This window comes from Brachyhypopomus gauderio, chromosome 20 (assembly GCF_052324685.1).
Source record: "Brachyhypopomus gauderio isolate BG-103 chromosome 20, BGAUD_0.2, whole genome shotgun sequence".
NCBI classification, from domain to species: domain Eukaryota; kingdom Metazoa; phylum Chordata; class Actinopteri; order Gymnotiformes; family Hypopomidae; genus Brachyhypopomus; species Brachyhypopomus gauderio.
Genome location: NC_135230.1, coordinates 7,405,894 through 7,430,722, shown reverse-complemented (window position 1 = coordinate 7,430,722; position 24,829 = coordinate 7,405,894). Strand labels below are relative to the sequence as shown.

General features: G+C 40.9%; 2 protein-coding genes across 2 annotated transcripts; both read left to right on the top strand.

Moving 5' to 3' along the window:
* The first annotated feature begins 189 nt into the window (after positions 1–189).
* LOC143483988 (sodium/potassium-transporting ATPase subunit alpha-1-like) lies at positions 190–7,118 on the top strand. The gene is made up of 22 exons (XM_076982394.1): positions 190–340; positions 459–572; positions 728–787; positions 1,089–1,292; positions 1,389–1,502; positions 1,591–1,725; positions 1,812–1,929; positions 2,040–2,308; positions 2,674–2,982; positions 3,090–3,224; positions 3,315–3,507; positions 3,622–3,797; positions 3,900–4,036; positions 4,118–4,268; positions 4,375–4,543; positions 4,622–4,776; positions 4,893–5,016; positions 5,232–5,377; positions 5,498–5,628; positions 5,758–5,859; positions 6,787–6,878; positions 6,996–7,118. Exons 1-22 carry the CDS (start codon positions 329–331, stop codon positions 7,022–7,024), a joined length of 3,075 nt encoding a protein of 1,024 aa, XP_076838509.1. The 5' UTR covers positions 190–328; the 3' UTR covers positions 7,025–7,118.
* A 1,603-nt stretch (positions 7,119–8,721) lies between these two features.
* On the top strand, positions 8,722–22,999 carry LOC143484476 (sodium/potassium-transporting ATPase subunit alpha-1-like). The gene is made up of 22 exons (XM_076983211.1): positions 8,722–8,914; positions 13,724–13,843; positions 13,946–14,005; positions 14,164–14,367; positions 14,452–14,565; positions 14,684–14,818; positions 14,915–15,032; positions 15,122–15,390; positions 15,493–15,801; positions 16,282–16,416; positions 16,538–16,730; positions 16,841–17,016; positions 17,107–17,243; positions 17,331–17,481; positions 17,580–17,748; positions 17,843–17,997; positions 18,079–18,202; positions 19,721–19,866; positions 20,009–20,139; positions 20,252–20,353; positions 20,452–20,543; positions 20,732–22,999. The coding sequence occupies exons 1-22, from the start codon at positions 8,903–8,905 to the stop codon at positions 20,758–20,760; spliced, it is 3,081 nt and encodes a 1,026-aa protein (XP_076839326.1). The 5' UTR covers positions 8,722–8,902; the 3' UTR covers positions 20,761–22,999.
* The last annotated feature ends 1,830 nt before the right edge of the window (positions 23,000–24,829 follow it).

Here is a 24,829-nt window from a genome sequence, read left to right as displayed (position 1 = left end):
TTCAACCAACACCACTGATTGTCATTGAAGACTTCAAATGACCTGCCTGTATGAACATCTTGTGTGTCTAAAATATGTTAAAGATGTAACTATAAACAACTCACCCACTTCCTAGATGTTTAGGGAAAGTCTTTGATAGGTTGTCATTGAGAGGTTCAAATGACCTACCTGTACGTCTCAATTATCTGAATCTCCTCCTCTTCCAATAGGGGGGATGGAGGGGTATAAAGGTTGCCGTACCAGAGTTAGCGATACAGAGACTGTAATGTGTCTCTGAGGCCAGTAGCAGGAGGATTAAGAGAGGGGCGTCGCCAGACGTAGGAGGAAAATGGGATTAGGAGTGGGTGATCTCCTCTAAATTTTTACTTCAGTTTTGTTCTTGCTTTTTGTGGTATTTTAAATAATACTTGCCGTGTGTTTCATTCAATGAGTTTGATCCATTTTAATCATTTACACAGACGGGGAATGATCGCTACAAGTTGGCGGCAACCTCTGAGAATGTTGCAAAAAAGAAGTCAAGGGGGAAGAGAGATCAGAAAGATCTGGATGAATTGAAGAAAGAAGTGGACCTGGTGAGAAACATCTGGTCAACGTTTCCATGAATTTAGATGCTCAGCAATACAGAAAATCTTCTCAACAAAATAAAGATGATTAACATGGTTTAGAATTAGTTTTTCAAAAGAGTAAAATATAAAATAATGTTTAATTAACCATTTTTCATATGCAGGATGATCATAAGTTAACGTTGGATGAGCTTCATCACAAATATGGAACTGACCTTAACAGAGTGAGTACAAATTAATGAAGAAATAATATATATATTTTTAACATTCTTCACATTTGTTTTTAAACACATTTCTGCTGCTCATCTAATCTTAATAAATAATCTATCATCTTAATATAATAAATAATAACCTCATCTTAATAATCGAATTTTAAGAAATATGTTCACTTTATGCTGAAATGATTAAGAATCTTATGAATCATTAAGATATAAAGAGGCCTGAAGGAACTACATAACATAATTTACATAATTTACAAACAGATAGTATAATGTGTAATGTGTTTTTCATGGTTATTCTTTTAAGGGATTGTCCAGTTACCGTGCTAAAGAGATTTTTGAACGCGATGGGCCCAATTCTTTGACCCCACCTCCTACAACTCCAGAATGGGTGAAGTTCTGCAAACAGCTCTTTGGAGGATTCTGCACTCTACTGTGGATTGGTGCTTTTCTGTGTTTTCTGGCTTACACAATACAGGTTTCCACGGAGAGTGAGCCTGTAAATGATAACGTAAGAAAAACTTGCGATTTAGAATCTGGTATACATGTACAAAATGCATGGGGTCAGCATAAAGCACAACTGTGGTATGATTGTATTTGCCTTCAGCTCTACCTGGGCATTGTACTTGGGGCTGTGGTGATGATCACAGGATGCTTCTCATACTATCAAGAAGCTAAAAGCTCAAAGATCATGGAGTCCTTCAAGAAACTTGTGCCACAGGTACAAAGTCATACTGCGTATGTTACAAATGCAAATTCCTGTCACTGTGTCTGCAGTGGTTCCTTTAATGGCACTGTGGTTTATTTAGCAAGCCCTGGTTGTCCGTGATGGTGAGAGGAAGAGTATTAATGCTGAAGATGTGGTTGTTGGAGATCTGGTGGAGATTAAAGGTGGCGATCGAATCCCTGCTGATCTGCGTATTATCTCTGCACAAGGATGCAAGGTACGATGAGTTACACCTGCACATATAGACAATATTCAAATTCTTCACTAAATAAAAAATAAATGTTTTTTTTCTTATTCGTACAGGTGGATAACTCCTCCCTTACTGGAGAATCTGAGCCCCAGAGTCGTACTCCTCAATTTTCCCATGAAAACCCTCTAGAGACAAAAAATATTGCATTCCTTTCCACAAATTGTGTTGAAGGTAAGCGAACAACTAATGAAAACGTAATGTTTTCTGATCTTAATAACAGTGGATATATATTGTGAACAATGACATTTAAAGGTTTAATGAATTGGATCATTTTTTCCCAGGTTCTGCCACAGGTATCGTCATCAACACCGGCGATCGCACCGTCATGGGGCGCATTGCCATCCTCGCCTCCAGCCTAGAGGTTGGACAGACACCAATCAACATAGAGATTGAACATTTTATCCACATTATCACTGGTGTGGCGTTTTTCCTGGGTGGGATCTTCAGCGTCTTGTCGCTCATCCTTGGATATACTTGGTTGGAAGCTGTCATCTTCCTTATTGGACTCATTGTTGCTAATGTTCCTGAGGGGTTACTTGCCACAGTCACTGTGAGTAAAATCCTTCAATATCAGTCTATAAGCTCAAATTGAACAATTTGTATATATGTAGTATTTAACATATTTACTAAACTTGATCATTTTTAGTTATTCAATAATTTAAGTAACAATTTTGGAGGTTTTGAAAGAGAGACAAAATTTTGATTATCAAATGCATAAGTTATGTAATCTTGCTAAATCTGCCCAAGTAATGTTTTGGGAAATGTATTTATTTTGTTGAAAAGAAGTCAGTACTAGCCTGTATTCTCTACTGAATGCATATCCATGCTTGTTTGGAAACTGCATTAAGCACTTGCACTGCAGCATTGATGGCAGTAGGCTGATGCAAAATCAATTTTTATAAAAATATTTTTTAGGTGTGTTTGACACTAACGGCCAAGCGCATGGCCAAGAAGAACTGCCTCGTGAAGAATCTTGAAGCTGTGGAAACTCTTGGCTCCACCTCCACCATCTGCTCAGACAAGACAGGAACCCTCACTCAGAACCGAATGACTGTGGCTCACATGTGGTTTGACAATGAGGTCCACGAGGCCGACACCACAGAGAACCAGAGTGGAACCACTTTTGACAGGAGCTCTCCGACATGGTCGGCCCTGGCTCGCGTGGCTGGCCTGTGCAACCGTGCTGAATTCCTCGCTGACCAACACAATGTTCCCATCCTTAAGGTCTGCCTGTGTCCCAGTCACAACCGAATGGTCATTATTTTAAGAGGTGAGATGAGTCTTTACAACCGAATGTTGCTGCGTGACATAGTCGTCTTTGCCTTTCACAGAGGGACACCAGTGGTGATGCCTCAGAATCTGCTCTGCTGAAGTGTATTGAGCTCTGCTGTGGTTCAGTGAAGGAGATGAGAGACAAGTACACAAAGATTGCTGAGATCCCCTTCAACTCCACCAACAAATACCAGGCACTTCATTTTCTCTGATTTAAATAATCTTCTAGGTTAGATGATGTCAAAGATAAATGCACTCTAACATAATACATTTGTTTCTCACAGCTCTCGGTCCACAAGAATCCAAATTCCTTAGAGACCAAGCACCTGCTGGTGATGAAAGGAGCTCCTGAAAAGATCCTGGACAGATGCTCATCTATTATGATTCAGGGCAAAGAGCAGCCGCTGGATGAAGAAATGAAGGATGCGTTTCACAATGTATATTTGAAACTAGGTGGTCTCGGAGAAAGAGTGCTAGGTTAGCCACATTGTTAAAACAACTCCGTTTAATGCACACATGCAAAACACTTCTCCAGGTACAACATGGAGGACAAATGGGACAAACTGGACAAACTGGACTCTTATCTTGCAGGTTTCTGCCATTTCTATCTCCGTGATGATGAGTTTCCCGAGGGCTTTGCTTTTGACATTGACGACGTGAACTTCCCCACTGAGAACCTGTGCTTTGTTGGCCTCATGTCCATGATTGATCCTCCTCGTGCCGCCGTACCAAATGCAGTAGCCAAGTGCCGAAGTGCTGGAATCAAGGTACGGCATTTTAACTTTACATGAGCCATGTGTCAAGAGAGCAGAAATATAACTCCATCCATAACCGCGGCAATTTGTATCAACCTCTTCCTGCATTCTTAGGTTGTCATGGTTACAGGTGACCACCCAATCACAGCTAAGGCCATCGCTAAGGGTGTGGGTATCATCTCGGAGGACAGTGAGACTGTGGAGGATATTGCTGCTCGCCTGAACCTCCCCCTTACGGAGGTCGATCCCAGGCAAGCGGAACACTGAAACGTTCTATAATGTGCTCCACGTTTCTAAATATACATTAGACTAATGTATAAATGTATTTGCAGAGATGCAAAGGCCTGCGTGGTCCATGGAGGAGAGCTGAAAAGCATGACCTCAGACCAACTGGATGATATTTTAAAGCACCACACTGAGATTGTGTTTGCTAGAACATCTCCACAGCAAAAACTCATCATTGTGGAAGGTTTTCAGCGCCAGGTACCATTTCTTATTTAGTAAGCTGAAACTTTTGTTTTTCTTTGGCTCAATTTCAATTCCTGCTTTATTATTTCACATTACAATACATTACATATTTTACCAACAGGGGGCCATCGTGGCTGTGACAGGCGATGGTGTCAATGATTCTCCTGCTCTGAAGAAGGCTGATATCGGTGTTGCTATGGGCATCGCTGGATCTGATGTCTCCAAACAGGCTGCTGACATGATCCTCCTGGATGACAACTTTGCCTCCATCGTGACTGGAGTGGAGGAAGGTAGGAGATATACCTGATTACTTCCATTGCCTGCTCCGCGTGGCAGGTCTTTTGCTGAAAACTAAATTCTCTCACCAGGCCGTCTCATCTTCGACAACTTGAAGAAGTCCATTGCCTACACCCTGACCAGTAAAATCCCTGAGATGTCACCATTCCTCTTCTTCGTCATTGCTGGCATCCCTCTTGCTCTGGGCACCGTCACTATCCTATGCATCGATCTGGGCACTGACATGGTAAGAATAAGCAAACACCCTTGTGTCATTTGGTCCAGTTTGTGACCTAATTCACAACCAGTGAGCAGTTGTCGATAGGTAGTTATGCAAATGATGCTTTTATGTTTATCTTACAGGTTCCTGCTATCTCATTGGCCTATGAAGGTCCTGAGAGTGACATCATGAAGAGGCAGCCCAGAAACCCAAAAACAGACAAACTGGTGAATGAAAGACTCATCAGCATGGCCTATGGACAGATTGGTAAGCAAACCAATTTTGCCCAATCAAATTGATTAGTACACTTTTTTAATGATGTTTAAAGACACTGCATGAGCACCAAGATTACCCACCCCTTTTCTTCCTGGGTCTAAAGTGCTTTATTTTATTGCAAAAAAAGTTAAATGTGGCTATACTGTTGAAGTAAGTGGTTACCGCTCCTGTTATATGTTTTCAGTCCGATTTGCTCTTTTTTATAGGGATGATGCAAGCAGTTGGGGGATTCTTCACTTACTTTGTTATCCTTGCTGAGAATGGGTTCCTGCCCTTATTTCTGATTGGACTGCGTGTACATTGGGATAATCCATATTGCAATGACCTGGAGGACAGCTATGGACAGCAGTGGGTATGTACCATGAATCAGGAAAGATCAAGATTAGATGGAGAGAAATGCACATTTTGTGGACTGAATTCCTTTATGCCACACACAACACTATGTTTCTGTATTTTTTTTTTCCTTTGGCAGACTTACGAAAGTAGAAAGATTGTGGAATACACGTGCCATACTGCATTTTTTGTCAGTATTGTGATTGTGCAGTGGACCGACTTGATCATCTGTAAGACCAGGACAAACTCCCTCTGGCACCAGGGAATGAAGTATGTGAAAAGAAAAGAGCAAGAGCAAACTATCGGAAAGATTTACGAGTTTTGATAGTTACCACATTATCAGTTCAAAACGGAATAACGTTTGGGAGATTTCCTTAACATTACACTTTTTATTTTCAGAAACAAAGTCCTCAACTTTGGTCTACTTGAGGAGACTGCATTGGCAGCCTTCCTGTCTTACTGCCCAGGAACCGACATTGCTGTTAGAATGTATCCATTGAAGTACGTTGTGTTTTACTAACATGTAAAAAAGTATTTGTTTGTATCAAGAGAGTGAGTCAGAACCTTCCACCCAACCTGTACCTTCCGTTCATGGTTTTCTTTTTATTCTATGCTACTTGCTAATACTGCATTGAATTTAATCGCTAAATACAGAACAATTCACCCAAGTGACTTAAAACAAGCAAATATGCAGCTTCGTTATAGAGTAGTTACACTGATAGAGTGTAAAGTGCTGTTGTGGGATCTGTCATTGTAACAATACAAAATAGTCTCCTGTACCCACTTTGGTATAGGCAAAATCACCACAGCAATGGCAAATCATTTTCGAAGCATTTCCTACTTACAGTTTGTTTTCTATAGGGAGATCTCCGAATAGTAGATGGACGTAAATTCAGCAACATATAGTGTGAGGGCTGAAAGAGTGGTCTTGAGGGAAGAAACAACATGCTAGATTTACCCTGTGTTTAGTGATAAACATTTTTGCTTATTGTTAACATCATATTGTTCACTCAGTACTGATGAAGTTGAATACAGTGGATCTGGACACATGCTTCTGTAATGATTTTACCACTAAAGAGGAGATTTTCTCATCCTGTAGTCCATGTAGCACTCTAGCATTCCAACATGATAAAGCTCATTTTTTTCCTAAAATTATAAGGAAAACAACATTCTTTAAGTCACTGTAACTTTGCCTTATGTTGAACAGATGCCTGTTGATCATATTTTAAATTGAGTATTGTGTATTTTTCATAAATAAGTTTCAAGAGTAGTCAGTCTAGGGCTCACCGCTACAATACACTTTCTGAAGCCTGAAGGTTATATTAAGACATGTTTAATCAAGTCATAAACTGTAATCCCAATATCATATTACACTGTAATCAGAGGTTCCGGTAGATAAAAAAAATGAATTATCTTCCTGCTTTTTAGGCCATGGTGGTGGTTATGTCCTGTACCATATTCACTTCTCATCTTTGTCTATGATGAGATCAGAAAATACCATCTTCGACGAAATCCAGGAGGTAAAAACTGATTGCTTTATTAACCAGATTAAGAGAAAGGATCGTTTGTTTAGTGTTTTACTGACGTCAATCACATGCAAATGTCATGGAGTATTCAGATTATTTTGTTTCTTTCAGGTTGGATCGAAAAAGAGACATATTATTGAACCACTGTGACTTCGGCCTCAATACATTCAAATGCAGTGCTGAAGATAATACTTTTTTTGTGTTTACCTGTACAATAAAAACATCTCCCAGGTATGCAACATAAGCTTCCTTTTTGTATGGAAAATATATTAGAATAACATGCTAAAAGGGGACGTAATACTATGGGTGTGTCAAAATACCAAATCGGTGTGTCAAACCGAAAATGAAAATCGAAATTTCATTTCATTCATGCTAACCAAACCAGCAGGATTAACCAGCCAAGCACTTGATCTTATTGAATGAATATTTGAGTCACAATCTTATCTACCTAGGCTATTGATTACTGTTGTAAAGATTTGGCTACCTATTTCAACAAACATTGATAGCAAAAGTCAGGCGACTCATCGTAGCTTATTATAGTGTTTTTATGACAGAAAGATTCTGCCTAGGGTATTCAAGAACAGTAAGCAAAGATACAGTATGTTGCTTTCCACTACTGCAATAGCTAATTTACATTTTCATTTAAAAAAGGGATGTCACTCAACCGGATATGCACCCTGGTTTAGTCATCAATGCATAACCCCAAAGACCCTCAACATACTGGATTGGGCCTTTAAGGCCTCGTTAATATTACATAAGCCTAACGCCCTCCCACAAGGGGCTTCATTCTGCTCTAATGGGGGTGGAACATGATAGTTTCCATGGCAACACATTTATAGGCTAGAGCCTGCAGTGTGTAAATAACATTTGATATTTTTAGCTTCCACTTTGAAGCTGTTCATTCTTACAGACACAAGTTGTGCGGGTCTGGTCAGTTCCTATCATGAATTCTGAAAATGTAAATCGATATAACATATGACAAAGATTCATTCTTGTCATCCTGAATAGGGCACAATGACTACTGTAAGATAAGAGCTCACCAGTGAAATCAAAAATAGCCCCAATAATTTATCTGTGGCTACACATTTGGTCCAATGTATTAGACCTTTGCTCTAAACCCAATATTCAGTTAAGGATTTTAGAGAAAATTGAAATGTCAAAACAATGAAAGTCAAACATGTTTAAATTTTGGCATTTACATATTTATTTGACATTTAAAACTATGCTGAATAGACTAATTTAATATTTACTTTATGGAATTGAAATATTTGGGCTGATACTATAGCTTAATCTGGTCCTACTTGTCTGAACCAGAATTATAGTAAGTTTAAAGATATAATTTTACAGTAGCATCTGTAAGTTTTCAATCTTAGTATGAAATAAAGCATGATGAAGCTGATGTGGTTTCGGTGGAATGTACAATTTCCCTCAATTCTGTAAATATTATTGAAAATAAGGTTAATGCCCTAACAGGGCTTTTAGAGTGACAAAAGTTACATTGCCATTTTATCCTCCTAAAATTGCTAGACATAACTGAAAGAAAGTCTAATACATCTGTTGTATGTAGACCTCCCCTTCTGAAGTTCATAATTGAATAATGTTTTTATACCTAGCATATAAACAGGTATACATATTTAAAAACTGATTTGATCAGGAACGGTTGCCAGAATTACACTTTTAAATGGTTTTTAATCCGGAGCTAAAAGCACTGTAAAGGAATTAGAAGCTGGCATTACATCTTAGCCAGACCCGCTCGGTATTTCAGGCTCCACCCCTTCCATGTTACCATGGCAAAACGGCCAGACGTCACAGTAGAAATCTTCAGTGTATATAAGTGTCGAAGGCTGAAAGAGCGACGGAGCTTGGGAGCGTGTCGGGGTGGCGTGACACGTGTGGACAGGATACATCAAGGGGGAATTCAAATAAAGCCCACGGACATTTTTTACCTTGAGTTTTAATATTTTTTTTTAATTCCTGGGATTTCAGCAGTCAAGGCTAAAAAAAACCAAATACTCAAAATGGGACGTGGAGTAAGTGTGCGCTTTATCTTTATTATTTTACGTTTGTTATTTAACAGCTAGGTGTTGTTAAATATTAGATAAAGTGTCACGTAATGTCATTTTTGTCCCGAAAAGCCTTCGAGTGAGCACATGGTGCGTTTCGTTGTTTGGTAAATGGATGCAGTAACAGATCATCTCCAGATGGCTTCCACGCACATGACTTCCGCAGTTTGTTCTTTCCGTGGTTTAATGTAGGATTTAGTTAATCAGCCTTTGAGTTTTCCCCGCTTCAAACAAGCAAATAAAAACTTTAGGAGTCCGGGTTAAATAGCAACAGGTTCGAAGGGAAAATGAACTATAGTTCCTCAGAGAGAACATGCGAGTTGAGTGAAGATTACCGGAATGTAGCAGGCGCTGAAACTTCCTCCGAGATGGCCGCTTTGTTGAATGGCGTTTGATTGTGTTAAACTGAAAACCCAAACTATGATTGAGATGTTTCCTCAACTAAAGTCTCTTTGTAGGGGTGTTGGCCTCCGTGTCGCCATATAAAACCCCGTTTTATAACGTTGTATTGACACAAAGTTACGCGCGACACGTTTTAACACGGAAATTTACAAGAGACGTTTGTTTCATTGAGGCTTTAGTGAACTTGTCTGCACATTTCTGAATGTAACCGTGAGCTACTACCACCCCGCAGAGACCCACGGTGCAACAGTTTGGACGACCAGCCATGTATTTGTAAGAGTGACCCACAGTTTTGAGCTGACGGGGGTGTAGAGCGCGTAATTTTCTTATGTTTGTTGCAAAATATGAAAACTGACGAGGTAGACATGGGCCTTAGTGTCTCCTCTTCCCCGCCCTCTACCTCAAATCTCCCGCATTGTCAATAGGTAAGAGTCGTAAATACCGTCAAAATAATTCGCAAAATCGACCCGCTGCTTTTCTAGCATTCCTCTTTATGATTTTAAGCCCCCTTGTCCAATACTGAGAGACGGATATTTCGCTTTTTCTAATGAACTCCGTTGGAAATGTGTGGTTTTGCCAGTGGGTTAATGTGCGGGTTCTTGGGTACCCGTTTGGATCCTGGATGTCATAGCATCATGTGTAAGGAGCGGTTCTACTTGCAGTGAAGAGCGCGGTCCTAGCCCAGACCCAAAATATGCCTTCGCCGCCGGAGCCATCTTTGTGTTTTGGAGCAACCCAACATTCATATTACTGCATCTGCTCTGGTGCTGTGAGCAACGCCCCCACCCAGTTTCTACAGCCCCCAGTTCCGTCATACGGATGCGGTTCCTCTCAGACGGACAGCTTTTGCTTTTCTTTTTTTTTAAAGCATCTGTTGTTGTGGAGGATTATGCGAGAATGAGATCAAAGAAAAGCTCCGGTTAATGCATTCCAGATTAATACTCATTAATTTAAGGTGCCGGAAGAACAGGGAAATGTGCGTCTTAACTCGTGTACCATTGAGTGTTGAATAAAAACATTTACCTCAGGCCAAGTTCGGTTGTTTCTGTTATGTGTGTTTGTTTTGTTTTTGTTTGGGTTTTTTTTTTTTGCCCCTCAGTAATTTTGCGTATTGGCGTTTGTAACAGGTGCTGGTCACAGCTGTGTTCTTTCATGTGGCCCTGAGGGTGAGGCCATCGTGTCCCTCCAAAGGATTTAACATTCTTTCCATTCAGCAGTCACTACTTGTTAGTGAGCCCCTTTGTCACTGGCGATCCCATCTCTTTAACTGGGAGGAGAGGCAGGCCCCCACCTCATTGCAGAGGCTGGCTTTCCTTTTTTGGTACACGGCCCAAAGGAGTAGATACCAGGCGGCATGACGCGCGTATCCCCAAACCTGCTCCTGGTCTACTGCCATTGAAGAATATTACCTCAGGAAATATCCTGCTATCGTTGCATTTTCTTGTATAAATAAATGTAAGTGAATGTGAATCATTTTAAAATAATGTTACACCCGGTTATGGATTATAATACCCTTTTTTTTTTTACCTAATTACCATCCGTGAAATCAAGAGTGTTGGGTTTCACACGTGACTAACCCTTTCAAATATCTAGAGGTGTGGCTCTGGTACCCATGGCAACAAGGCAAAGTCTGAGAATCGGGGAGGTGATCCACGCGTGTGCTCTGTCTCATGATGTTGCATGTGAAACGAGTGAAGAAAGGTTCACCTGCAGCACTGGTTCAGTGTTTGGATAATCGGCGAGAATCATCTCCAGAAGTATCTCCAGATTTTATTGAAGTCCACACATAAAGTCCAGTAAATTATTGTAATGATTTCATTTAATACAATTTACACCCCATACCACTGCTAGATTAAATAAAGCTTCAAAAATATTTTACCCTAAAAACCAGTATACTACCAAGCGACATGCTGATCGCATTGGCATTTATCTTGAATTATGTACACTCTTCTGAGGCCATGGAGCGTAATAAAAATGCCCAGTCCCATGCTGTGTCCCTCCCCCCACCCACCCAAAAAAGTAACATTTCTGTTCTGTTACTCCATTTATAATGTGCCAGAAAATAAAGGGATAAAAAAAATCAGTGACCAGGGAAAAGTAGGCCATGTCCTTCTGAGCTACGTGTCCAATTTTACTCTGAAGACTCCTGAAGCGTGTCCACAAATATAGAAAACGCGGCTGTCTTTTTGGCGACTGGGGAGAGCCTCCCCTCTATCCTGGCCGTGGCACGGACACGTTGCGCTGCCAGGCTGCTACCTCCTCTCTGCCATTTGGCGCAAAGAAACAAACGCGGGGCTGACTGATTTCAGGTGGCACCCTAAACTAACTAGAGAGGTCATGTTTAGTATCTGTTTTCCTGCAATATAGCTTAATAATTCCATGCTGAATGAAAAAGACTAATGCTAGGTAGATGGTGAATGTGTGAGGAATTAATCTATTGTGGGGGCATTATTTTATCTTATTTTTATTTTTTGCTGCTCTCCATGAGGTGTGTTCAGATGTATGACTATGCTGGACTGAATCAATACAATTTAAGTCTGGTCAATTGCACCGTGAATCTGGCAGTATCCAGTAACATGGCTGCAGTGGTGTAGAGACTCGACTTGAAATTTAGCACTGCACAAAATTCACTGCAACCGTAAGCTAACGTGTTTAATAACGTTTTGGCCTAGTCAATTCACACTTCTACGTGGATTAATAACAAGGGGCAAGATGGAATAAATCAACCAGCACTGCACCAGTCTAAGTGTTCAAGTCTTCATTTCTAAATAAATACGTTGCTGAAACTTCCAATCCCATGGACGTTAATATGGAACTGTCCCCACAGCCGCTGGTGGCTGTAACAACCATTACACTTCTGGGCAGGCTATCCACAATATTTTTAGACCGCGTCTGTGGATACATGTACTCATTCAGTCATAAGAGAATTTGTGAGGTCACGCAGTGATGGATAGGAAGGCCTGGCTCATGATCTGCGTTGCAATCCATCCCAAATGTGTTGAGTGGTGTTGAGGTCAGGGCTGTGTGCAGGACACTGGAGCTCTGGAACCCATGAGAAGACAGCACGCAGGAAAAGGAAAGGACCTAACCCAAACTGTTGCCCCAAACTTTGAAGCATGTAATTGTCAAACATGTCTTTGGATGTTGTGGCATTAATGTAGTAAGGTAGTACTGCCTTGGCATCTGTCAAACCTACATTCGTCTATCAGACCACCAGATAAATTAAAAAAACTGTCAGTAATCATTCCGGAGATCGTTTCCACCGCTCCGCAGTCGGGTGTCTTGTGTACCTCACCACGCTCCAGCTGACGCTTGGGATTGCACACGGTGAGTTGAGTCGTGTGCAGAAGCTCGGCCATGGAAACCCAGAAGCAGTTTGGAACTCCATTCTGAGTGATGCAACAGCAGATTGGTTTTACATGCTAGTCCTCGCCACTTGGCAGCCCCTTTCTGCACATTCAGACCAGCTACTGCTTCATTGCTGAACAGTTTTTAGTCCTAAATGCTCGTTTCACAGTAATGGCACCCAGAGTTGCCCAGGTCGCACTGACTTTTTCACCAATGTGGCATCCAATGGCATGTTTATAAAGCCACTGACTTGTACTCACTTGTTAAATAGGTCTACTACGCATTGTCTAGTGCCGGTGTAAGGAAACTTCATGACTGTGCTTGACTTTATATAACTTGTCAATGGGTGTGGCAGAGAGATAAACAACCATTTTGTGTGTCTGTGTAATAGCTTATGGAAGTAGTTATACTACAAAAGGATCAAGCTGAAATTTATGCCAGCACAACATTAAAATGAATGTGATGATGCAACCCATTTTGCCAACTTCATTAACTAGTCAGCAGTCTACCTTAATCATCACTGTGGAACTTCAGATGTACTGACTAATATCTGGCCTCCGTATTGAGAAACCTTTTTTCTTTCTATTTGAGTAAATGTTTGTATATCATCGTTCATTGCGTTCTGTTGTTCTGATTGGACATGTGAAGTCCACATTCCTCAAGCTCAATGGTCCCGCTGTGAGAATTAGACCACTTGTTGCCTGGTTTCCATTCCTCCTCCTTTTGATTGTGTGTGTAAATTTCAGTGCACAGGTTTTATTGTGAATGTGCAGAACAGTCTCCACATTCAATCATACTTCACTTGTAAAATAGGTCAGTTTGTGAAAAATATAGTTTATTGTGTTGTCTTAATACAATTTGTATGTTACATAGCCGCATGCATTTTTTTTCCCGCTTTTTCCTTATCAGATGTATTTATTAATATTGTATTCATTATGTATTCATAACTGGTGTTTCTTCTGGAGGGTGAGGAGCCCATGAACCAGGGGAATAAAAATTCAAGTGTGCTTGTTTGGTGTATCGCAGGAAGGTCGGGAACAGTATGAACTCGCGGCCACCTCAGAACAGGGGGGCAAGAAGTCCAAGTCCAAGGGTAAAAAGGACAAGGACAAGGACATGGATGAACTCAAGAAGGAAGTGGACCTGGTGAGTCGGCCCTTCAGAACCGTACACGAGAGACTAGCTTCAGTCACATCTAAAAGTTTTTGGTTTGGGAGATTTTGTATTTTAAGTTTCAAATTCTTGTAGGATGATCACAGGCTCACGCTAGAAGACCTCAGCAGGAAGTATGCGACGGATCTAACCAGGGTAATCCTCGTTAATGCACACATACATCACACTCAAAGTTCAAAATGAATTAGATCTGTTAACGAGTTACAAGTGTAATGTACTAGTTTCTATTATATTTCCTAATCTGTAATTAGTTTGACAAATTCTGTTCAAATGTAATGTTTTCACTCTTGTAGGGACTGACTTCCACCCGTGCTAAAGAGATCCTTGCGCGTGATGGGCCCAACGCTCTGACTCCACCCCCCACGACCCCGGAATGGGTCAAGTTCTGCAAACAGCTCTTTGGTGGCTTCTCCACTCTGTTGTGGATTGGAGCCATTCTGTGTTTCCTGGCTTATGGAATTCTAGCAGCCTCAGAAGATGAACCAGCAAATGATAATGTAAGAAGGATTTCATTAGACTGAAGGTCTGCTATTTGAAAGCATTAGCAACAGAATCCTTTAGCCTATGTTCTTGTCTTACAGTTGTATCTTGGTATTGTGCTGTCTGCGGTGGTTATGATCACTGGATGCTTCTCGTACTATCAAGAGGCTAAAAGCTCAAAAATCATGGACTCCTTCAAGAATCTTGTCCCCCAGGTAGAGGAAAAAAAGTAGTATAAGCCATAACCTGATGTATAGCTTTTCAAATATTAGCACTGCTAATTTACATTTTAAGCCAATATCTGTCATGTTCCTTATCTGTGTGATTTGTTAGCAAGCACTAGTCATTCGTGATGGTGAGAAGTTGAGCATCAATGCAGAGGAGGTAGCCGTCGGTGATCTCGTGGAGGTTAAGGGTGGAGACAGAATTCCCGCTGATCTGCGTATAATTTCTGCCCATGGGTGCAAGGTGAACTTGGCTCATTGTTTAGGCAGGCGTTGGCCTCCTGAGTACCAAGATTTCTTTTGTCTGCGATGACTCGTGTATTGTTTTCCTCCTTTTTAGGTTGATAATTCCTCCCTGACTGGTGAATCTGAGCCTCAGACTCGAACTCCTGACTTCTCCAATGACAATCCCCTGGAAACAAGGAACATTGCTTTTTTTTCCACGAACTGTGTTGAAGGTACTATTCTTTTGGCAGCAATTAAACTCTTTGGTTGTCAATCAACATAAATTTTCCGTACATAATGCTCCTGTATTTTGTTTCCACAGGAACTGCTAGGGGTATTGTCATCAACACTGGTGACCGAACGGTCATGGGTCGCATTGCTACACTAGCTTCTGGTCTTGAAGTTGGCCGAACCCCCATTTCTATTGAGATTGAGCACTTCATCCACATCATTACTGGTGTGGCGGTCTTTCTTGGTATGAGCTTCTTTATTCTCTCACTGATTCTTGGATACTCCTGGCTAGAGGCCGTCATCTTCCTCATTGGTATCATTGTCGCTAATGTGCCAGAGGGTCTTTTGGCAACTGTAACTGTAAGTAGAACATGTCACAACACTGTAGTCAATATATAATAATTAAAATGCAAGTTCTGTAACTCCTGAAATTGCTAACTATGTTCTTATCCCTCTATACAGGTCTGTCTGACTCTAACTGCCAAGCGCATGGCCAAGAAGAACTGCCTCGTGAAGAATCTTGAAGCTGTGGAAACTCTTGGCTCCACCTCCACCATCTGCTCAGACAAGACAGGAACCCTCACTCAGAACCGAATGACTGTGGCTCACATGTGGTTTGACAACCAGATCCACGAAGCCGACACCACGGAGAACCAGAGTGGAACCTCTTTTGACAGGAGCTCTGCAACTTGGGCTGCTCTTGCTCGAATCGCTGGTCTGTGCAACCGTGCCGTCTTCCTAGCTGATCAGGATACGGTTCCAATCCTCAAGGTACTCACATTATTCATAATCACTCAGTTTTTCTGCCACATTATACTCTGGTTTAGGGAGGTATGGTTCAGCTTTGAAAAGCTCTGCTATTCATCTGCTATTTATTACTGCGTTATTGCCAAGTTGTTTACTGACTAGTTAGACTTGTTTTTCTGCTTATACTCTGGAGTAATTTGGCTCTTTGCCCCTAGGGAAGCTTTGTGCCCCATGTTCCCAAGAGCCTCTCGGTAGCACTTAGTTTTTCTGTAAACACCATTACTGTCTTCTGCTGGTTAGCATGTGAACTACTTTCTCAGGAATTAACAGTAGCAATCAGGTTCACTTTTACTAGTTGTTTACTCACTGCTTCTTTTGGCTTCAGTAGAAGATTCTTTAATTGCATTGAAGAAAAAATATAACGGGCCAAAATATGTTGCATTGGAATTTCCTTTTGGAGGGATTTACCAAATATATACATTGAGTACATTTTAAATTACACAGAGAGATACAGCTGGTGATGCCTCAGAATCGGCTCTGCTGAAGTGTATTGAGCTGTGCTGTGGTTCAGTAAAGGAGATGAGAGACAAGAACACAAAGATTGCGGAGATCCCCTTCAACTCCACCAACAAATACCAGGTAACATGATGCACCAAGTTAACCTCATGATTCATCCCAGATATGTTGTTAGTGTTACATAGTGTTCCTGTGAACAAGGAAGGAACAAGGAATTTGCTGACGTCTTTTGTTGACTGCATAGTTGTCCATCCATAAAAACACCAAAGAGGGTGAGAGCAAGCACCTGCTGGTGATGAAGGGAGCACCTGAGAGGATCCTGGACAGGTGTTCAACCATCATGCTTCAGGGCAAAGAGCAGACGCTGGACGATGAGATGAAGGATGCGTTCCAGAATGCCTACTTAGAACTTGGTGGTCTGGGAGAGCGAGTGCTAGGTAAGGTCCACTGATCAAACCGTCTGATCTAATGTCTGACTTCTTGTTCAATGCAAGGTCAAGCGTAAACTGGGCTATCTGCGAGCACGATCCGTCTTGTTTCGTTGTAGGTTTTTGCCATTTTAGCCTTCCTGATGACCAGTTCCCTGAGGACTTCCAGTTTGACACTGAGGAGGTGAACTTCCCCACTGAGAACCTGTGTTTCGTTGGCCTCATGTCCATGATTGATCCTCCCCGTGCAGCTGTTCCCGATGCTGTTGGAAAGTGCAGGAGTGCTGGAATCAAGGTTGGAAGCCATTATGTACCATCACATTTCTTATCAGACATGTGTAATTTGAGAATGCCAATAGAAATCAAAACCTTTAACATCAATTAGGTCATCATGGTCACTGGTGATCATCCAATCACTGCCAAAGCCATCGCTAAGGGTGTGGGTATCATCTCCGAGGGCAACGAGACTGTGGAAGACATTGCTGCTCGCCTGAATATTCCCATCAATGAGGTTAACCCCAGGTAACAAGATACTCTTGTATTTGGATTGCGTGTGTGTGTTCGCAGTATGTTATGATGTGAACTGCTGCTCACTGATATGGTTTGCAGAGATGCCAAGGCTTGTGTGGTTCATGGTGGTGATCTGAAGGACCTGACCCCTGAACAGCTGGATGACGTGTTGAAACATCACACTGAGATTGTGTTTGCCAGAACATCTCCACAGCAAAAACTCATCATCGTGGAAGGCTGTCAACGACAGGTATCCGCAGAAAATCCCAATAAGGCAGTCAGAGTTTGAGTTTAGCAATGAAAAGACCCAATGTTGTGCCCTTTCAATTGTATGTTCTACATTAACAGGGGGCCATCGTGGCTGTGACAGGCGATGGTGTCAATGATTCTCCTGCTCTGAAGAAGGCTGATATTGGTGTTGCTATGGGCATCGCTGGATCTGATGTCTCCAAACAGGCTGCTGATATGATCCTCCTGGATGACAACTTTGCCTCCATTGTGACTGGAGTGGAGGAAGGTAGAGGAAACTCAAAGCCCAATTCTGATGATTCATGATATCGTGCATTGTAGTGGCGATTGTTTCAATGTACATTCATGTGTTCTCTTCCCAGGCCGCCTGATCTTTGACAACTTGAAGAAATCTATTGCGTACACATTGACTAGTAACATTCCTGAGATTACACCTTTTCTCCTATTTATTATTGCAAATATACCTCTTCCTCTTGGCACAGTCACCATTCTCTGCATTGATCTGGGAACTGACATGGTAAGTGTAATTCTCAATGTACCTTCAAAGGCTCTCAAAATTCAAATAAGGGTTTGCTAACGTACTCTTTAAAACCACCAGGTTCCTGCTATCTCTTTGGCCTATGAGGCCGCTGAGAGTGACATCATGAAGAGACAGCCCAGAAACCCTAAAACGGACAAACTGGTGAATGAAAGACTCATCAGTATGGCCTATGGTCAAATTGGTAAGAATCTGTGCAAGATCCCCGGTGAAACTTGGCAACGTTTTTAGACCCGTCAGTCAGGGTAAAACCAGTCACATGAATTTTCTCAAAAATGTGCATATTAACCTCCTGCCTGCATGCTTTTAACAATGTTATTTGTTTTAACATTGCTCAGTTGAATTTAATGAGTTACGATGCTGCAGATTTTCACTGTGAATCTGAGGGCAGTAGAAGAAGCTTCCTTCGTTGATTGTGAATTACAGTAAAACGTATTACAACTTGTGAGCATGTGTACTTCACTAAGAGACAGGCAGTATAAAATGACAACATTAAAGAAATGTAGGGAAGAAATAAATATTTTCATATCTGAGTGAGAAGGTCTTTCCAGTTTTGGTGAGCTGCGGGGGAGGAAGCAGTAAGTGCTTTCTCATCATCTGTGGCTATTCCAATTTGTGGAAGACAAATGAGCAAGTCTTGAAACCTGCTTCCTCCTCCCGTGTGCTAAGCAGTTTTGTCATGACTTGTTGACGCTAGTGATGTAGTGCAAGGTCAGTTCCCACCACCGTATGAGCGTCTTTGCCCAAATGGAGAAATTCTGGAAAAGTCACCAATGTTCTCTCAAGTAGGTGTGTGTGAGAACTTCAGGCCAGCATTAAGACTAAACTACGCGCTTTCAGAAAGTGGGTGAAGCGGCAGCCGTGCACTTGCCATAACACGCTCGGACTAAATTCCAGTAACTACTACAAGCGCATTTAAAATGTGATTATATTTTTCACATGGATTACTAGTTGAAGAAAAAAAAACAGAGTCCCATGATCTTGAGTTTTGAGATGCTTTGTCAAGCTATTTTCAGTTCTTGTTTGTGTTGAGGCATTACTGACTTCTGTTCCCTGCCCAGTGTAATAAGCTCTTTTTGTTTGAGGGGGTTGGCACCATCATGTAACAAACAAACAGCAGAGTAAACTGGAGGCATGTTCTAAGCAGACACTGTAATTCTGTTCTAGACGGACTCTTTTTAATTCTGTACACTTTCAAAGTCACTTTAGTTGGCTATCTTTAGTTAAACGAGTGAGGCAATCCCAGAGACTACAGTGCAGGCCTGAACCTAATCAGTAATAAGGTGCTGCTAGGTGTTTATCTTCTCTTCAGCTGATAAAGGTCCTACCTCTTTGCAGGCCTGTATCTGCACCTAACAGCCTGCTGTATCTCTTCTTTGTTTATCACATTGCTGTTGTGGTTTTCTGCAAACACTATATTGTCTCTACACTCTCAAAGCTTTCAGCTGGTTTTTTTGCTGTGCCTTATTTCTGTTCTATGCCTCGATTTAAATTATTTGAGCAGCCATAATGATGCAGGTTGTTTTATATATTTGCGGATATAACATTGAAATGCATCCATATTTAGGGACCTCTATTGGTATGGATGAAACATTTATACACTTTTGAAGATTTCTTTCCTGAGGTGACTCGATGAATAAAATCCGAGCTGTGTTCTGATCTTTGGATATGTCCCTAACCCGAGTTCTGTGTGCACACTCAGGTATGATTCAAGCTCTTGCGGGTTTCTTTACCTACTTTGTCATTCTGGCTGAGAATGGATTCCTGCCAGGAACATTGCTGGGCATCCGTGTGCATTGGGATGACAAACACACAAACGACTTGGAAGACAGCTATGGCCAGCAATGGGTGAGTATTTCATGAATCATACATAAATGATAACTTAAGCTCTAATGTATACTATTCAAAGTTGTTTTGGGTTTCCAGATGTTTGAACAAAAGTGTCTAACTTTCTTTTCCCCCCCTGTGTCTAACTCCTCCGTCTCTCCAGACATACGAGCAGAGGAAGATTGTGGAGTTCACGTGTCACACCGCGTTCTTCATCAGCATCGTGATTGTGCAGTGGGCCGACTTGATTATCTGTAAGACCAGGAGGAACTCTGTCTTCCAGCAAGGAATGAAGTATGTGGCATATGCATGTTGCACCCTAAAAAAAAGTTCAAAAACCTTTTCTCGGTGGAGCACTGTGCGTCAAAATTGAAAAGTCAAATTTTTTTATTTTTTGTCAATGCAGGAACAAAATCCTCATCTTTGGCCTGTTTGAGGAAACTGCCCTTGCCGCCTTCTTGTCTTATTGCCCAGGAATGGATGTTGCCCTCAGAATGTATCCCCTCAAGTAAGCTCCGACATGTTTTCATGTCCTTAGTTTTAAGGCTGGATTTTGAGAGATGTTTCTGTTGTAATTCAATTTTGTTGCATCTTTTGCCTCTTCAGACCAAACTGGTGGTTCTGCGCCTTCCCCTATTCACTCCTCATCTTTATTTATGATGAAATTCGAAAGCTTATAATCCGGCGCAGTCCAGGAGGTGAGAGGAGAATAAACACACACATACACACACACTCTTTCCTTTAATGAAAAGCCTATTTTAAGTATTCATATATTTTATTTACGCCTTATAAGGCATAACGTCCTACAAGATGCTGGTCAAGTTAAATTTTACTTCACGCTCTACACAGCTATGTGGTCACTTAAGTGATGTCTGTTTTGTTGTAGGTTGGGTGGAGAGGGAGACCTACTACTAATGCATCCAGTCTACGTCACACACATTTCTTTGCATGGCTGTCTTGCTGCTTGGAATTTTAACCTCAGTAATTCGGATTTTTTTAAATAAATATATATATATACACATATATATCTACATAAATATCTATCGTTAGGGAATGCTTGACACAAACACTGAGATCGTGAACCAAGACATTGTGTGCCTTGTTTCTGAAGCCGGACCAATTTTATACATGTTTTTAAAAATGTAATATAAATAAACTCAGCCAGGTCCCACATTTGGAGTCATTTGAATGTTTTATTTAATTTATAAATGTATCTATACATATATATAATATATACATATAACTTTTTATTTGTATATTTATTTATTTATTTGGACAAATGCTTGGAGCATGATGAAAAATGCCATTTCTCTTCCTATACTTGCCACTTTGTGTCCGTTGGTTGATTTTGACCTGAGAAAGTCTCCATCTAGCACTGAATAGGGAGTTTAATTCATTATCCCCACATTAACTCCTGTTTTTTTTCCATTTGACTGTTGAGTGTTATTTTCTACAGCCTCAGTTTCTTAAAGAGGATAAATCAATGGAATGTCTGTAGTTGCAGTATTCCCAGTATTTAAGCATTTCTGGTTCATGTAAACTGTCCCACATTTCATGAGGTAGACCACACCCACATAATTTGGGGCATGATGGAACCTCTTGCACAGTCATCAGCCACAGTCTTTCATGGAGCCCTTTTCCACAAACACCTTCCTGTTTGAAGACCATCTTGCTGGCTACAAACACCAAGCCAAAGTAATCCATATATTTTTGCATACAATTTAAGACTAGTGTAACAGCAGATTGGGATATTTGAACATATGGCAGAAAAATACTTAATTCCCAAGATTTGGTAAATAAAAACGGTCCGAAGTGGTGTTGAGTGACTAAACAGCAGTGCAAAAAGCTTTCGTGGCACGAAGCATCCTCTGTGGTCTAGAATGTAGTCTGTCTTTCAGGTCTTGGTGGTAGGTGATCTAGTCAGGTCGCTCCTGGTGTCCACTGGCCTAACTTCTGTCTCTCGCACTAACTCGGTCAGTGTCTCATTTCTCCTGGTCTGCTGGCTAACCTGTCCATCTCGCTGTTCGACTTTCACTCGGTCGGTGTCCTATGTCACCCATTCTGGTCGTAGGCCAGACTCCATGCAGACGGAGCCATGAACAGAAAGCCCATGGTTCACGCCTGGAGAAACATGGCTCCCCACAAGATGCTTCTGTTTCTACCCGCTGGTCATGCTCTGCGAGACGAAGGAGCTTTTTCATCATGTTTGAACCTGAGGCTGTCGAAAGTCTTCATGACATTTTGTTCATCCCTGCAAACCATGTTTCTCCTAATTATCTACCACCAGGGCATTTGTGTGCTTCATTTCTGAAGTAAACCTATCTTGGTTTACTTCTATATATATTTTTTGTCATTAAATCTTTCATCATGTAATTCTCTTCAAGCCAAATTTGCTCCTCAAACGCTATGAATCTGAAAACAAATTTGGAATTTGGATTGATTCTTTGTCGCACCAGATTCTGGGCACTCTTACAGTCTTCAGTTGCATTGTGTCAAATTTTCGAACAAAACCACAATGAGGCAATTTCTTATTTTCTTCCTCTTAGGGGGTTATGAGGGAACAGTAAGACAACTGCATAAACTGGAAACAATTATGTTTGGTCTCATGGTATAATAAGAATAAGCATGAAGCAGATTTCTGTGTCGGAGAATGCTTTTGCCTGATGTATGAAGTGACGGAGGATCAAATGTGTGTAATTTGTATACAAAACCATGTATAGTGTGTGTGTGTGCATGTCTTTGCATGACCTTCGAAGAACCAAACCACGGAGACGCCTAGTAAAGCTCTTGGCTGTAGAACTTGGTCCCTTAGCTGGAATGTAGAGGCCCAGTGCTAATAATGGAAGAGTGAATGCAATACGGAATCCTCCCAAACAGAAATTCACCTTGACTAAAACTTGCCAGCTCCAAGAAGGATCGACAGTGGAGACGCTAAGAGACCAGGGCATTTTAGGATACATGTAGTCATGATTTCTGCCTAATTTTAGCTCAAACACTTTTTGAAGCCTTCATAAAAAGCAGGAAATTTGAGCTTGCCTAATGTTGTTGTCTATGACCTCCTGGATATGTAAAACCATTATTGTAAATGAATTCCCTATGTGAACAAAGACTGTTAAAATGAAATCAATAAAACAGAATTCTTACCATGTATTGAGCACACTGTGGGTTCAGCTTATTTATTTAATTAGGCTGTATGTACCATTTCTAAAGTACTTTTAAGGCTCAAGTTTTCACCTGTGGTCATTCTGCAAATACAAGGGACCCATTCATGGCATTCTTCAGGATTGATGGAGACCAGATTTTTTAATTCACTGCAGTAGCAGATTTCAGTGAAATGAGGCCAGTTCTGTCTATCTTTGAAATATAATAAATACTGTCATGAAGCCGCTGGGAAAATCCTTTGATGATATAACACAAAAAATGTAACAAAGTTACATTTGCAATTTCTAGATGTTACAGTTATTGTCCACTGTCTTGTGAGAGTACACTTTCCAATCAATTCCAATGTTTGATCAGCTTGTAAGTTCTGTAGGGTTCATGTGTACATTGGTCACAGACCAATCTGTATTTAATGCATCATCGTAAAGACACTGATTTAATTAGATTTTGCAGACATTTGTAAATTCTATACAAATGGAACAAATTATTCTATACAATTTATTCAAATATAATCCCTGGATGACTGCTGAGAACATATTTCTTTCAAGTATTCTTTATTGAGCTATTATTACATTTACAACATTTGCATTTACAACATTTGCAATTATGAGAACAGTATCACTTTGCAAAGGTACTTAAAAGTGCCACAACTATGTTGTTTTGAGCATTACAAGCTTGTAACAAGGTGTTGAGGGAAATATAAAAAAACAAAAAACAAGCAAATATATAAAGTACTTCTTTGAACTTGGAACCTTCTAAGAGGCTACCAACACTACCAGAAAAAGAAGTGGCTAATGCACACCCTTGTTAATCTGCAGTGTGTTTTCATAGTGTGCCTCCCAGTTACTTCACTGTGAGTGAACCCTTAAATACATAAGCTGAGATACAGACCTGCACAGTTGTGCCCTGAGCTATTATGTCAAGAGATTCCTTACCTTATCAATCTGATTTTAAGTGCTGACCAGACTGGAGTTCACACGACTAATTATTAACCTGTACGATAAGCTCCATTATATTAACTCCAAAAACTCATTTGGACAAAACCATAACCCACCATTTAAACATCACCTAGCCTTTGCACCAAACATGCTAATGGTGATTACAGGACCGCTAGGTCAGTAGGCTACTGCCCTCCAGGTGATCGACCATTTTCTATTAATTACATGTGCATCATACATCCTCTGGAAGTGAATGAATATTTCAGTACTGTATTGGCAGGATCTATAGAACTCAGCTCTCTGTGCTGAATTCGTATGCTAGTATAAGACCAGAGCTGAAGGAAGCCTCTCAGGAAGGCCTGCTGGGCAAATGGCCATCACCGTCTGCGCCTGGCAGTCTAGAAATTCAGCTTCACAACTGCATCATGAAATTTGCCGTTGGCATGTTTAACGTCTTCATGGATGATTGGAGTCCTTATTGCACAGATGTCACCTGTTTCTTAAAGACTCTCAAAAAAGAGTTATAAATGTTTCAAATGCTACATCTGCTTCTAAGGGGTCCCAACAATTAATTTGGGTAATATTAAACAGATATTAAATATCTGATATTATCACAGACATGGCTGACAAATAACTGAAAAACATATCAAAGGATGAAAGTGCAGGCAAAGTGCTAGAGGTCTTTGCTTAGCTTCACAATGTGTTTTATAAGGTCTACCTAGAACATTCAAATATCTAGCAAAATGTTTTCTTTATTTTTCTACGTTCAGATAGCACCTTCTCTGCCTGCAGACCGCAATCAACCATAGGGCCTACTTACCAAATTTCTTCCCACAAAACATCCTCCATAACTTTGCCCTGAATTACATCAGAAAATATTTTAGTCA